General features: G+C 34.7%; 1 protein-coding gene across 8 annotated transcripts in view; it reads right to left on the minus strand.

Moving 5' to 3' along the window:
- Positions 1–455: 455 nt before the first annotated feature.
- WDR17 (WD repeat domain 17) overlaps positions 456–15,596 on the minus strand; it is a 53,820-nt gene continuing 38,679 nt past the window's right edge. For 6 of the 8 annotated variants that reach the window (XM_065061315.1, XM_065061313.1, XM_021284213.2 and 3 more), the window contains 14 exons: positions 14,485–14,640; positions 14,149–14,213; positions 13,620–13,752; positions 12,552–12,643; positions 11,574–11,673; positions 10,261–10,400; positions 7,868–7,888; positions 6,839–6,950; positions 5,964–6,105; positions 5,774–5,876; positions 4,790–4,891; positions 2,302–2,397; positions 1,935–2,118; positions 456–810 (listed from right to left, as the gene is read on the minus strand). In XM_065061315.1, the coding sequence (XP_064917387.1) occupies positions 691–810; positions 1,935–2,118; positions 2,302–2,397; positions 4,790–4,891; positions 5,774–5,876; positions 5,964–6,105; positions 6,839–6,950; positions 7,868–7,888; positions 10,261–10,400; positions 11,574–11,673; positions 12,552–12,643; positions 13,620–13,752; positions 14,149–14,213; positions 14,485–14,640 (1,566 nt within the window). In that variant the 3' untranslated portion in view covers positions 456–690. The remainder of the gene's footprint in view (positions 811–1,934; positions 2,119–2,301; positions 2,398–4,789; positions 4,892–5,773; positions 5,877–5,963; positions 6,106–6,838; positions 6,951–7,867; positions 7,889–10,260; positions 10,401–11,573; positions 11,674–12,551; positions 12,644–13,619; positions 13,753–14,148; positions 14,214–14,484; positions 14,641–15,596) is intronic. The other 2 variants (XM_065061314.1, XM_005500001.3) reach the window with 1 other exon arrangement.

The raw sequence follows: 15,596 nt of genomic DNA on the forward strand, positions 1-15,596 counted from the left end.
GGGGGACCGATGTTAAAGATGAACTTATTAGAAAATAGAATTTTATAATCTAGATATTCAAACCTATCTAAACAAAACATTAGTAAACAACTTTGTACTGCTATTAAAGTACAATAACTAATTGATGAAAAAATAATGTAAGCACTTTTAAAATTTTACTTTTGCTATAGAATCCTGTGTGTAAAAATTAGTTAAAATTAAAAAGGGGGACACAATGTGTGAAAGAGCCACAGGATTCCAGTTATTGTAAAAATGAGTTGCAGTGGCTATCAATAAAGTAGTTCTATGACTACGTATTTGAAACTATGTTTATGGATTTCACAGTTTGCTATCATTATTTTGATAATGTGCAGAGAGTTGCTTACTTCCTTTACAAGGCACCTGTTTACACAGAGTTGACTGAAATATGTCTGTATTGTCTGACAACACTATTCTATCTAAAAAAGACATGGCTGTCTATGAAGTTAGGACTTTTTTTGTTTTCTTTGGATCCTCAAATAACTTTTTCTTTGGATTATTGACAAACATTTGTATAGAAATCCTTTTCTTGTTCTTACTTTACAATTTTCAAAGTCCCTTCCAGAGGAGTCAACTGACATCTTTCTGCCCTTTAAAAATCAAGGTTAAATCAGCATTAACCCCCCCAGAGTGTTATTTTAAGCACTACAAAGTACAGAGGAAAATGCCTCATCAAAATGGGTTCAGTCGTATTCCTGTTCCTAGCGGTGAAAAAGGATTCACTTTGGCCCACATCAAAGCATCATTCAGTGAAATTGCAGATTTTCCATCTTCAAGGAAGAACACTGGACCCTGTACAGCAAAAGTGTTTGGGGAGGGAAAGAAAAAAGTTCACATGTGTTGTGTAAAGGCTACCACAACAGACAACACAGTTTATTTTATCTCAGGAGGACATGAAAACCTGATTTATAACTAACATCTACATTCCTGCAAAAATTGTACCTCACTAACTAAAAGCTTTGATAAGAGATAAATATTATCAATTGAGTGAACTTGTTATGTTCCATGATCTAGAGACCAAACATTTAATAATCCTTAAATATTTACGTTGATTTTTAATAATTGTGGTATCTGTGGTCACAGCCAGAGATCATTGGTCAAATGCGGAAGTGTTGGCAGCAAGTTTTTTTAGACTTGTTGGTGTGCAATTCTGAATCCTGTTTATCTCAAAAATCCCACCAGCATTTTGCCATCTCCAGTTTCTGATGCAAAACTATCCCTCTCAATTCCTGAACAACCCTTGGGCTCTTTGGGCTGACATCTTGCACTGAACAGAGGAAACAGACTCAGCCTCATATAAGAGAGTAAACTGACACGGAGGCACTGTCTGGACACAGGAGCCTGAGAGGAGTGTTTGAGGCTCAGTCAATTTTCCCTTTATGGAAATAACAACATTTACCAAAGAGGTGTTATAAGGGCTAGTATGTTTTGATCATAAAGCTCTATGTGAGTGATGAATAAATATATTTGAATACTTAGTCTTGTAATATCTGGCTTTAACTAACCATGAGTTACAAACTTGATAGCATGCATTTCCATAACAATAAATACTAACAACAGAATAATGTTAGTATGTGGTTGAAGACAATTTTGTGGGTTTTATTCAAGCTGTGTTGAGGTAGTAGGCAATAAGTTACATGCACTTCAGACAGAACATTTGACAAAAGAAATCTCTCCCATAGAAATTACAAAGTTTTGGGTTGGGAAACTGAGCAATTACTTAAATGGAAAGTTATTCTTTATATAGCCTTTCTTATATAGCAGATGTCAGCATTTGGCCTCTGACTTCTGCTGCTGCGCCAAAAGGAAAAACATTTTTCCTCCCAAATGATGGGAGGGACCTTATATTTATGGCAACCTCACAACTAGTCAGTGCTATCACCAAGAAAGAACACCTTAGCACTCTGAAATCGTACCTGTATCCTTAGCCCTGTCAAACAAGAGATGTGAACATCAGAATGACTAGGAAGATTTGATCCAGTGACATAGTCTGGCCCAACCATCCCTTTCAGAGGCTCCTCTTGCATTCGTGACTCGAGTATTGAATACACTGTTCTGTGCAATTCTGATGGTGGGGTGCGTGGCGATTCATCAGTAGGCCTATGAGCAAAAAACACTGTTTTTTCAACTATACATCTTAATTTTTTTTAGAAATTGAGAGCCACAAAATACTCATTTTTACATTAATATTCAGATTTCACAAAGAAAATAAATACTGTATTTAAATTAAACATTTAAAAACTAATAGTTTCATTCATAGTAATTTTATATTTTTCCACCTACTTGTTGAATTGAGTACAAGCTCTCCATGCATCTAGTTCCTCAGAAAGCTGTTCAATTTTCAAAGGTACAGACACTTCCCGTCTTTTTAAAAGCTGACTGAAAAGGAATGCAAATAAGAAAGTCCAAATTAATTCTAATATTGAGTATATTCTTACAAGAAAAACAAGACAGACAATAGTAACATAAAACTATGTTTCACTGCATATGGAAATAACTTTATGGAAATAGATTGATCCTCCAAAATAATCACTATATTAAACCTTAGAAATATTAAATTACTAGATATAAAGTATATAGTTTCATATAAGTTTGTTTTTAATTATCCCTATTTACACCATCTTATTTAAATTTGCCTTTAATTGGTTCTATTCTTTTTTCTTTGAGACCATTCTGTATTTTAAGGCTACATGCATTCTTCTTAATAATGACAACTTTGCTAAAATCAATATCCTATTTTACCTATATGTAGTAGATATGATAATAACACAGTCAAGAGTGACACAGTTCAATACATTTTCTCGGATAGCCTTGTCTCACCTGATTACTTGTGGAAAACAGTTTCAAAACCCTTGCAGTGAATGCATTTTTTATTTATCAAAACATAATACAGGGCACAGTTATTACCTGACCTAATTCAGCAAACTTCCACTTGTGTTGGGATGCCTTAAGTATGTAAGTGTCCAGTTTAAAATCAAATGGAATCTAAAAATCTATGAATCCTGAAAGTACTGGGAAATTTGGGAAAACAAACAAACAAACAAACAAAAAACAAAAAAAAAACCCCAAACAAACAACAAAAACAACCAACTAGTATTGTTCTGTGCTTTTTAAATCCCAGGAAAATGTAAAGCTTGACATCCAAAGTTACAAACTGAGTCTCAAAAATGTCTTGTTACTAGTCTATTAATTTCCATATCAAAATAGACCTTCTGTAAAAGCTCATATTTCATCTTGTTGTTTTCCATACATAAGTCTGGCGGCTCAAAAAAAACACAACAAACCAAAACCAAAAAACAAATCCCCAAAAAACCCCAACAAGCAGTTGTTTCCCCTTTTCCCTATCCTCTCACCAAATTTCAGAGATCTGGATGGCTAAGAGGAAAGGAGTGCTCTTGAGAAAGAAAAGGGGCAAAGACACAGATCTAAGACATGCCAAATTTATGGTGTTTAATTATCTTTGGTAGGCAATTCTGACAAAATATCAGGAGGTGTAGGAAAACTCACAGTTCTAGTAAGGTGTGAAAGGACCTGGCAACATAAGGCAACATTTTTCCTTGATGAAGAGATAAACGAGCTGAAATTGTTATCAAAGCTGCAGTGGTCAGTTCGAGCAGCTAGTGGAGCAGTAACAGCTAGAACAGTGCCAATGCAACCATGAAATCAGTGACACCTCAGAGCTGGCCTTGCTACCCCGCAAGTTAGGGGACAAAACCAAATGGGTCTGACAGTCTCAAATTGTGAGGAAGAAATGGAAATTAGTCAGCTGGACAGCAGTATCGTTACCAAACCACACAGGAAGACTAAACAACAGTGGTTATACCCTGAGAAAGGAATACTAAAGTATTGCATATAAGCCTGTTTTATTTACTAGATAAGATTATTGATCTTAATCTTTCTTCTTTTAAGTCCAAGTTGGTCAGTTCAAGTCCATGTGGGACAAGTGGGCTCAAGTCAAGTGTACTAAGTGAAATCAAGTAGGGTCAAGTGGGTTGGGCCAAACTGGATTGGGCTGTGTCAAGCCAAGTCTGGTCATATCAACTGGGCCAAGTCAGGACACATCAAGTGGATAGGGTTAAGTCAAGCCAAGTCCAGTCATGTCAAGTGAGTGAGGTTAAGTCAATTGGGTCAGGCTGAGCTGGTTCAAGTCAGTCAAGCCTAGTCAGGTGGCCCCAGTCATGTCAAGTGAAGTCAGGTGAATCGTTGGGGCTAAGCTGTGCCAAGTGAGCAGGACCAGGCCAGGTCAGATCAAATGGGCCAGGTCAGGTGTATAAATGCCTGGGAATATTAGTTCACTGAGAAACAGAAGGTCAAGCCAAGTTTCTTGGTGGGAATCAAGATAGTGCCCAGTTATGAATTTTAAATTCAAAGCTCGTCCTTGTTGCTCTTGGCTCCTTGAGTAAGTCTTGGCAAACGGTCTACACACAGATACAAAATTAGAACTGTCAACATATAATAATGCATGGAGGTAATGCTGGATACTCAGGTACTTCTAAAAATTGTTGTTCTTAGAGAACTAAGAGTTTGACTGAAATTCTGGATTCACAACTTGTTGCATTACCTCAGAAACTCTTATATGTATAATGCATGCAGAAAGTAAAGAAGGTTCTATACACAGGCATGGGTATATCCTTATAACTTTATAACAGAACTGGGAACTCAGATTTTTTTTTTTTTTTTTTGTAAGGGAGAGGTAGAAATAAAGACAATGTATGGCCTACATCGTAAGAGGGACTGAGATTTCTCAGTGTTACTGAAAACATAATATTACCTTGTATACTCATAAAGTGCAGGTACAATGCTATTGTACTGTCTTCTGATAGCAAGTAAAGCACCAATATAACCACAAAAAATCAGCAACTCATTCCGAAATCTATAAATGGACAAATATTAATAATGAACAACAAGAAGCATTTGCAAAAACATTAAACAAACTCATATTCAAGCTATAATTTTAAAGCCTAATTTATCCTTCCATCTTTTGTGGAGAATATATGTTTGATTATGCTTACTTTCTGTATGATGTAACTTAAAACAGACACTATTTGCTTTACATTGATCTCAGTTATTAAATGTTAGATAACATGTACAACGCATAGTTATTGAGCACAATCATATGAAGTTACAAAAACAATGTCACTCAGAGCTTTTAATGTGGTAAAACTCTAAATGTAAATAAAATTGCCCCGCATGTTACTGTGAACTTCCATTTTCCCAGGTTTCCCCACACACCACAGATAATAGTTAGGCTTTTTGCTCGTTTTAGTTCTTCACACATACGCCTGTGCAGGCAGACAAGCCTACCAACAACAACCTGTCAGGTGAGCTACAGCTATCCAACTATTTCAGAGTTAATTCTGAGAGTGACAGATCACATTTCCTTAACACTTTGACATAAAACCCCTTATTATGTGTGGTACCACTGTTCCTTTTCTTCAGGAAACTAAAACCAGAGCTGATCAATGTGAGATTCTTCAAATAAGATGAACATTGATTTACCCATTGTAAATGCCCCACAGAGAAAGAAGCAGCAAGGTATCTGATTTTTTTCTTCTTGCTAAACCTTGAAAACTTAGGAAAATTCTACACTCTTGTCTCCTGATTGCAGAACTAGCTTGCTTGTTGCAATTTTTTTGTACCCCTTTTCTGAAAAACAAAAAATGATACTAACAGTGTGCACCTGTATTTTTTTTTTTTAATGCCAAGTTTCCTTTAATGAAGCCTCCACTTTTATAAGTAATGAAAATATACTCACTCGCTACATTTATGCAACACTAATCGTTCAGTGCGTATGTAACTTAGAAGATCAAGATATGGACAGACTGAATCTAAAGTCCAATCCGAGCCACAAAGTTGTTCTGTTGAAAAATAGAAACAAGAGATCTCAAGAGGCAAACTATACAAACGCCTTATGTTTTAAAAGGTTTCTTCATCCAAGTACCTACCTTTCACATACTGAATGCCAATAGGAAGAGCCTTTTCAGGTTCTGTGCTTAACAGATAGTACTTTATAGTTTCGAATATATCTCCATCTGCCTGACTTGTTTCTGCCAATCGCATACATTCTTCTACATCAGGAAGATTACACTGGAAAACAAAGATTTTGCCAAAGAATTACTGTAATGTTCAAACAATTCTCTAAGATGTAGAGAAAAACTGAAGTTTGCACACTCTCTCTGAAAGAGGAGTAATTGTTTGAAGGACATACGGGCACATAATGCACATTAAGAAAGCCATGTAGACCAGAGAACAACACAGGAGGAGAAGATTCTGTAGCTGTAATTTAAGCAGTATCAGTTTCCATTGCTAATGTGTTTGTGAACTTTTTACTAATGCTCAATAGATGTGCAGTATAAGTTGAACATTAAGGGAGCTAGTGGAGCAGACCCTTCTACTGCTGAGGAGGAAAGGGAGGATTTAAGAAGATTACAGACATAAGATGTAGAACAATTCAGGCTAGTACAGAAAGCTGTTCTACTAAGATATGATTAGGCTGCACTTCATAGAATGCATCACTTCAGAGATAAGGAGGTTATAAATCATACTGACAGGTAATTCTCAAGATAAGCTATTTCAGGAAGCAACCGATGTCATGGAAAGACTACACACAGAGTAGAATTAAAGAACTGAAGTTTTTCTTGTGCAATACTGAAAAAAACCTCGATGAGGCCTAAAAGAGATAAAAGGGATATATAACATTTAAAACTGTTAGTGACAAATCAATCCTACAGATTTTTTGGACCTTAGGTTTACTGAAATTAGTAAACAAATCAATACATAATCTCTTGCTAGTATTCAGGTAAATTCTTTTTCATCGTACCTTTTCATGCAGGTCATTTATTTCTGCTATACATCCAGGATAAAAAGCACATAGTTTCACTAACTGCAGCTTGTTATCAGGAATCATCATAAGAAGATCAGCTGCTAAATCCCTGCACAAACAAAAGATGACATGTAGTTACTCTTGATGGTTTGTAACAGCAGGAAACTGTTTTCTAAAGAAGTTTACTGAAAAAAAATACTATTTCCAGAGAAGAGCAGAAGCAACCTCAGTGTCTAAGGTTATTTTGGTGCAATAAATGAGGCTTAATCTATTAATCTTTTCTGGAAGGTCATGTGCTAGTTTTTGGTTGCTTTAGTTGGTTGAATTAAACAGCTGTGTAATCCTAAAGCATGAGAACCACATCAAAGTGAGATAGATGGATATGTGAGTAGGGAGGAGAAGTGAGAGTAGGACCTAACCAATCTGAAAGAAGACGTCATCCTCAAACTTCCAGGCTTTTAGAGCTCCATGACATCAGCATAAAGCATCTCTTAGTCATCTAGAATAGCTAGTGCTTCTGTGACATTACAAAAGAGAGACTATACAGGGAAAGAATATAATACCTATTTTCATCCTTCTGAAAATTATGTTTTAGCAAACTTACATTTCTGAAATATTCCTAATTTTTTAGCATTTGTTACCTCCTCCCTAGCACAACAAGCAGCTGGAGGGAACACATGTAAATATTAAGAAATTATTTTGAAACAATTATTATATTGAGCTTTTAATAAATGATTATTCTGGTTGTTCTGTGACTCTCTTATTCTTTCAGACAATTTCTCCTGTGACTCACAGGACTGACTTGTGCAAGGCAAAAACTCCTGCCAAGTTGCCCTGGATTTTCAGAATGTAGTACTTGGCTTAACAATGTTCAAGTAAGCTACTGTACCATATTTGCAACTGCTTTCTATCCCACTTTCAAGTATTGATCACAATTAAGAAATGATAACACTTAGTTTAAGCTTGTTTTTACCATTAGCAATGTCACATGCTTTTCATATCTCTTTCTACAAACTAGTAAAATACCTGTATCCAAGTGATGGAAAGCTAAAAGGAAGACATTGAAACAGCAATGAATAAAAACCTTATTTTGTATTCTTACTTTACAGAGGAAAAATCTAACAGAAAATAATTAAAATACAACAGCAAATATAAGAGTCAGATTAACCAACTTTAAAAATAATAAAAAAAAAAGCTTTCCAGCACCTTTAGACAACCTAAAGAAACTAACGCCAAAAGGCCACTGGAAAAACCTATTCTACTATTACCATGCAGTAGCCATTTTTTCAAGATACAGAAAGGCTCTTTCAGAATATAGCATATTTTATAAGTTCTTTCACTATTTTCAAAATAAGTTACTCACAGATTCTCATCTTCATAGGCAATTTAAACATTTTTAAGAGTCAGCCCAAAAACTGAAATAAATTTTTTATTAAAAGAAAATCTAAAGAAGCCCTCATAAAATGACCTGCAAATTGTCTTACCTTGGATTTTTTTTCAAGAATCAAACTAAAACCACTGTCAGTATAAAGAAGAAATTCCAGTGGCTGAGTCTGAATACACAAAATTCAGTATTTCAAAAAAAATACCACTAGCCTTCTGAATAGCAGAAAGTTTAGTTTTGACTTTTTTGTTTGTTTGATTATGTATTTTAGCACACTTCTAAAGAAAACAAAACAAAACCAACAAAAAACAAAGAATCAAACCAATCAAAACCCAAAAGACATTCCACCAATAACTGATGTAATTACTGACCCATCAAGGTCCTTCCTTATTCCTTGAGGAATTAAGTTCGTCTCTACAAGTGAAACATTTCCAATTGATGGGTATCCCTAAGTATAACAACCAGTAAAAACAAAAAAGGGAGCCCTTTGAATATCAGAGGCCCCTGAACTCCAGCTTCCCCATATTTGATTTTATATATTCAGTGGACCATGGGGTACTGTGCTGTGCCAGTATCTCTATAATACAAAATATAAAGAGATTCAGGAATCTCTGATCTTTTCCTACAGAACAGAAAAATAAGCTGTAATGGCAGCAAATCTGAATCCAGGATTGCAGGGTGTAGCTGTAAGAAGTGTTCAGTACAGCATATGAAACCCACTGACAAATCCAGATATATACTTGGGCAACATGCAGTACACCAGTTTAAATTTTTATCATGTATACCCATGTAGACTTCAGTCTACACATGCCATAAATTTGCAGAAGTTTTATACACTTACACATAAATGCCATACTATTGTAAGTTTTTGCTACAGCACTGAGATCAGAAAAAACTTTTGTTACAGAACTGGAAAAAATATACACTTTTCTTCTTAACTGTTCATCCAGTGCTTCCTATCAGAGGTTACACAAAAATCACTCTTCACAATGAAGGCAGAGAGATCAGAGAAACAGCTTCAGAGACTTTAAAAGCTGCAGATGGAGTTGTCAAAACACCCCTGTTAGAACTGGTGCAGTACAGACATGCTAAATCATCACAGAACCAGAGAAGCAAGTCATCCATTTCTTTATTTTTTTCTACAATGCTTCTTTGTCTAAGGCAGGCTACATGCTCTGTAGTGAGGAGTCCCACTACATTTTTCTCATGCTACCTCTGGACACTTAAGCAAATACCAACTGTAGCAGAAAAGCTGATGCTTAATTGCAATATCTGTTTAAGCATGTTTCCTATGAAATGTTAATTCCAAAACATCTGTAGAGCTGCCAAATACACCTTAGGAACATTTTCTGCTTTCTATTGGTAGACAAATAAAGGACTAAAACTGTATCCTTCAAAGTAAAACCACTGTGAGAAAGAGAAGAAAATTTAGCAAAGTTTCCCCTATATGCAACACAGAGCTGATCTACTCATATGTAATTAAACAGTACTCCTGTTTCATCCTTACATCTTGCCAGCTGTTTGGTATTCCCAACACCAATATAAAATAATTCCTCAGCCTCTTAGGTTTTTATATTTTTCAAACAAGTACTTAAAAATCACTTTACAGATCCTACTTAAGCAAAAATCACTTTACAGATCCTACTTAAGCTTCTGTTCCTTTTGACTTTAGAATTCAATTGCAGCTTTACTTTGTCTGAAGCAGTGATTTTTACTCAGTACAGACTAGGACTTAAAACACTACCTATTGCCCAAGTATCTAGGTTTCTTTCAGCGGGTTTCATACTCTGTTTGACAATGGCTCTTCTCTCATTTACAAAGCATATATAATGTATTTTGAGATTAAAGCAGAACATTTGCATGCCCTGCACATCAAAGGTCTAATATAGCAATTCTTATTCAAGCAGCAATTCCTATTCTATCTACCCATAGTGGTTTGGTGTCTGGAAGTTTCAGAATGAAACACCTTTATTGTTTTGTCAGGGGGAAAAAAAAAAAAAAAAGAAAAAATCTTCTTTGCATTAAGAAATCTTACCATGTTGTTACTGTCATACATTTTCTTGCTAGTAATTCTAGGGCATAATGTGTTGCTTGTGCTGCACTTTCTCCTAAGACAGTACCCACACTGATTGCCAACTCCAGTTCATTTCCACGAATCAGGTTTGCCATCGCAAGCTTGCTCAATGAAAAAATTATATCATTAAGGGACACAAACATTTTTGGGGATTCACCATGTTGAGCATATGACATTCATTTATGAGACTGCTTTTTATAGAAGGACAAAATATGCATTCATTAAAGCAACATTATATATAATTTGGATCCCTTGAATAAATAAATAATCATGTAACACATGTTAATTTTTAAAATAACCAAATAGATTTCCTTTAGCAGAATCTTCCTTTATTCAACTAAAAAGATTACATAAATATCTTACCTAAAAAGCATGATAGCAATTACTTCTAGTCTTAAGTAAGGACACTAGCTTTCAGACTACACATTTCCCCTCTTTTTTTGATGAAAGGAGGCTCAAAAAACCCCACACTCAACCAGGAGGGACTCTCCTGTCCTTACCCTCTCTGAGCAATTCGAGTTGCTGATAGGCATAGCAGAATATTAAACCGTAAGAGACTACACAACAACCTGAAATATGTTTATTTTGAAATACGGGCATTAACTGATTATTGCTTTCTCTCTGAACAGCATATTAAGATGGAACTTTACTCATTTTAAGGCATAGAGGAGGAAGAACATGTTGAGTCAGCAACAACAAAATCCAGAGAGAATTAGGAAAAGAAACAATTTCTAAAACTACAAACAAAATTAAAATCTAATAACGTATAACATGTTTCCTACATGTCAGCCCTGTTTTTGTATTGAGGGGGTAGGGTTGTTTGTTTTTTTTTTTTTTACTGTTTACTTCATCATTTAGACTGAAAATTCTTCAAGGCAGAGACTGCATCTTTCATAGCACAGTGAAGTTCCAGTTCTGAGTGGGTCTTTTGAGTCACCATAAACAGTAATATATATATACACATAAGTATATATAAGGTACCTAAGTATCTTACATTTTCTAATATAACATAATACTGTATATATTAAAAATCAAATAATACCATACTACTTGCTGTGCATGAGAGAAATGGAATTTAATAGTGGAGTTCTGCTATTAACTTCAATACTTTAAGGGTCAAACTCTATATATAAATATATACAAAGCAAATACCAAATAAAAGTAATGCATTTTATAATGTGGTACATACGTTTTAAAAAAACACTTATCATGTGAAGATGTAAAAAGGAAGTTAATGTTGGCCTTTCCATAATTAAAGAGAAAAAAAAAGTTACCTCTATATTTTCAACAGCCAGATGGCAACATGCTGCAAGCACTGCATGGCCATCCTGGAAATACCATTCTGCCAGTTCTTTGCTGACATTGTGCAGGAGCCTGCAAGAACAAACCACGAATTCTGCAAGGTCACTTAAAGGCTGGAGTTCTTTGGCTCTTATTTTATGTACAAATCACCACATTTACTTCTGTACCCTACAATTTCTATATTTGACTTACAAGTAATGATACGACAAACTTTCAAAGTGCATTCAGTTTGAGCTTCATCTGTCACTTAAACTGGTGCATATTCAGGTGGGTCAGTTTCCCAAAATCTACATCAGTATGGAAATGTCTCTTCAGATTGGCAGAAGAAAATATCAAATATCTGGATATTCATTCTGTACCTGTGAACCCTGCATAAATATCTAATTGCTCAAAAACTGCATATGTAAACCACACAGTCTCCAAGGTGCTTTTGCTATCACACATATAACTTGATAATGTAATTTAGATTTTTGAGCACTGTTCTAAACAAGGAGACATGGACAGTTTCCTCAATGGGCACATACAATTAAAATACGGCCATTAGTGTATATTGTCAGAAACTTCACTGATGATAAACAGCAACACTTCAGGAGGAGAAGATGCATAAAACAGAGTCTCACAGATACTTGTTAATGCTAAATCTTACTCTGATGGCCAAAAGTTCTAAGTTAATAAGCTACATATTCAAGTGCATAGGAATGCACCTTAAATATCAAGCGAGTGAAAAGAATATTTATAATTATAGTACATACATATGAAAAATCCAGGAGGAGGCATAACAGGGGAACTATTCAGCTAGTTGCCAACTCCATCAATTAAGTATCAGAAGACATAATGTTTGTCAAATTCTACACTGCTGATACCAAATTAAACCACTAAGGTTTGTTTCCTTTGATGACTTTACATTCTACACTAAAATGAGGCTTTACATATAAACTAGAACAACTTACTCGTTATAATCATCTGTATTGTTTCCACCAGAATTTGAAGATCCACTTGTTGTGGAGAGAGTTGACATCTGTATATTTCCCTCACAAGCTGCCTAGAAGTGAATTAAAAAAACGGATTAATGTACCAATCAAACTAAATATGAAATGTGACTTTTCAACAACAACAAAATAATCTAATATCTATAAAATCCGTCTAAAGCCCAGTTATAATAAAGGAAATGTTTAAACCAATGAACTTATTCATAGCTAAATCCTAGCCTAGTTTTATCCAGCCATACAAGAAATTCTACAGAAGCAAGAAACCTCTTCCTTCCTACGCAAGTTGTACAGGATTTTCTGAGCATTTGAATATCCTTAAAATGGACAGTGGGGGCTACGACCTTAATTTTTACACTCAAAGCAGCAAGTGTCTGTGAGTGAAGGACGAACTCTGTAGATACCTCTCAGCAGGTATACCAGTAAATCTGGAAAGGTTTATATAGTAGCATAAGCTGAACCTTTTTCATGCCTGGCAACAAATGATTCCTAACATTAAGTGAGACGATACCGTGGTGGGTTAAAAGGAATTTCTTTCATGTGTTTTAAGGTGTAGCTGGAATAATATTAAAATTCAGTGCCCAGTTAAAAGGAAAAGCCCTGCTATTTTATATTACCTGATTAAACCTCTAAGACAAAGACTATTCTCTGAATTGTAATAAAAGCAATCCCTGCAATGTCTCTCTTAGAAGAAAAACTAAGATATTTTTAAAGTTTTAAGGTGCTTTAAGGTTCAAATATTTTGACTTTTTAAATTATGCATACCTCAAAGCTCTATTCTATGCACTATTCAGCTACTATTAGAAGAACAACAATATACAGATAGACAATCTCTAAAAGACAAATTAATGCATGAGATACCTTTTGGTGATTTCTGCAGAAAAACTGGTCAATACAATAAGAAAGTAAAGAGTAGGGTGTCATTTAGAAATTTTGCAAAAGTGAATAGAGTGAGCCTTTTCAATATGCTTGTCATCTTCAGAGTTTGAAACAAATAGCTAAATACATCTCCCACACTGTTATATGTAATACCTGTGCAACAAGCAGAGCCTCTTTAAGCTGGCCTCTTGAGGTAAAGAAAGAAACTAATTTCTTCACATCTCCAATAGCTATACAGTATGGGATGACATCATCATTTTCTTCCTGAATTAACTGATCAGCTCTCCTAATTAAACAAATGAAAAAATAAACAAGAAAGATCTACACATCTACCAGCTGGTCATTAAGCTTCTCTCTATGGCGTAGGTGTTAGACGAAGCCATAGAAAGTTCACTGAAACCCATTTGCCTTTCCAGACCTCAGAAGACTTACAGACTGTGAATATTGTACTAAAGAGTTTCCAGTTAAAGCAGCAATTTATGTTCAACCCCTTGATTCCTGTACATAAAGTCATTGTTGAAATCCTCCACAGTTCCATCCCAAAGCTTACTGCAAAAAAAGTAACATAACTAGAATACTGTAACAAAAGCCAAGTACAACTGACATTAATTTCCATTTTTCCTATTTGTCTGTGTCCTTTTATGGACAGAAGTGACAATTAAACATATTTTTATTACCTTACCTTTGCATTAGCTTCCTCCAGTAATTCATCGACACACCAGGTGCAACTGAGAGAGCTTTGTCCCACTAGAAGAAAACAGCAATACACTTAACCCAATCATTTTATTTTGAGAAACAGCTGTATTTTTGATGAGTTTCATGTTTCTTCCATTAAAAACAAAATTGTCAAGAGGTTAAATAAGGAATGAGCTATGCATTAGACTGCATATGTTAAAAATAATACAATTGGAGCAATATTACCCTTTTCTGGACTTGAAACCCATTTTGTTGCTATCCCATCTTTGCTAGGGTAGCAGGTTTTCATATTTTATTGTTCAATAATGTTCTGATATTTTACCTCTCCGAGTTCTACCATTAGTTCACAATATCGCTGAATTTGTCCTAATCTTAAATGTATTTCTGCAGCTTCTTTAAGCCTCTCCTCTTTGCTTGGTGCACCAATACCACCTCCAAACTTGGACATTTTTACTGTCGTCAGTTCTTGTGCCTTGGACTAAGGGGAAAAAAAAAAAGTTAAAAAATATAGTTTTCTATGATGAAAACAAGTTTTCTGAAGAATGAACCAGTGTCAAACATTATAATGGCATATAAAAGCTATCACTTAAGACAAAAATCCTTTTGAGAAAAGGCTAATTGAAAGAGATTACAGTGAACTAATTAGAGCAGCTTACAATGAGATTACAGCGCGCTATTTATATTGTTAAAAGTAACCGTGTTAGTGTTTTGTTGCACACAAATTTTTCCTCAACTATCTTCTTTTAATCTCTTTTATGTATGATTTTAATTCTCAATCATTTATATAATAGTAATTCACCCAGATGACCATCTTGATATTTGTGAAATTTCAAAAAAATGTTTTTGAACATAAACTACACAGAGCTGGAAATTATATTAATACTTATTACCATTATAATGATATCCACGTAAAGAAAGAATAAAGACAGTAGGCTCAATGTGTGTCCTGATCAGTCATATCCCATTAACCTTACGACCACTAAATAGTTTATATTCCCAACCACTGCAATTTTTATGTTAGTTAAAGAGATAAGACTAAATTTCTCCATCTGGCAGAGTTTGAGAAACAAGTTGCAACAAGATCACATTTAACATTAAAAAAAAAAAAAAAAAAAAAAAACAAAAGCAGCTTCACATCTCAGAATTCTCATTTTAATTCTAACATCAATGTACATGTGATAGTGTTTGGCTATTCATGGCTCTATATATGGAGAATGGAGAACAAACTTTGAACATTCTTCACCAAAGTAAATTGCAGAAGACCAGTGGCAGTTGCTGATACAGGAATACAGGAAAAGGATCTTGTTCTTTTTTTAGTTTGTTTTTTATTATTTTTTTTTTTTAACTGTGTTACTCTTTTACTTGGCACCTCTATCTTTATAATTTTCATGCTGAATTCTCTAACATATCCTCTCTGTCCACTAGAAACAGAAA

This window comes from Columba livia, chromosome 4 (genome assembly GCF_036013475.1).
Source record: "Columba livia isolate bColLiv1 breed racing homer chromosome 4, bColLiv1.pat.W.v2, whole genome shotgun sequence".
Taxonomy (NCBI): Eukaryota; Metazoa; Chordata; class Aves; order Columbiformes; family Columbidae; genus Columba; species Columba livia.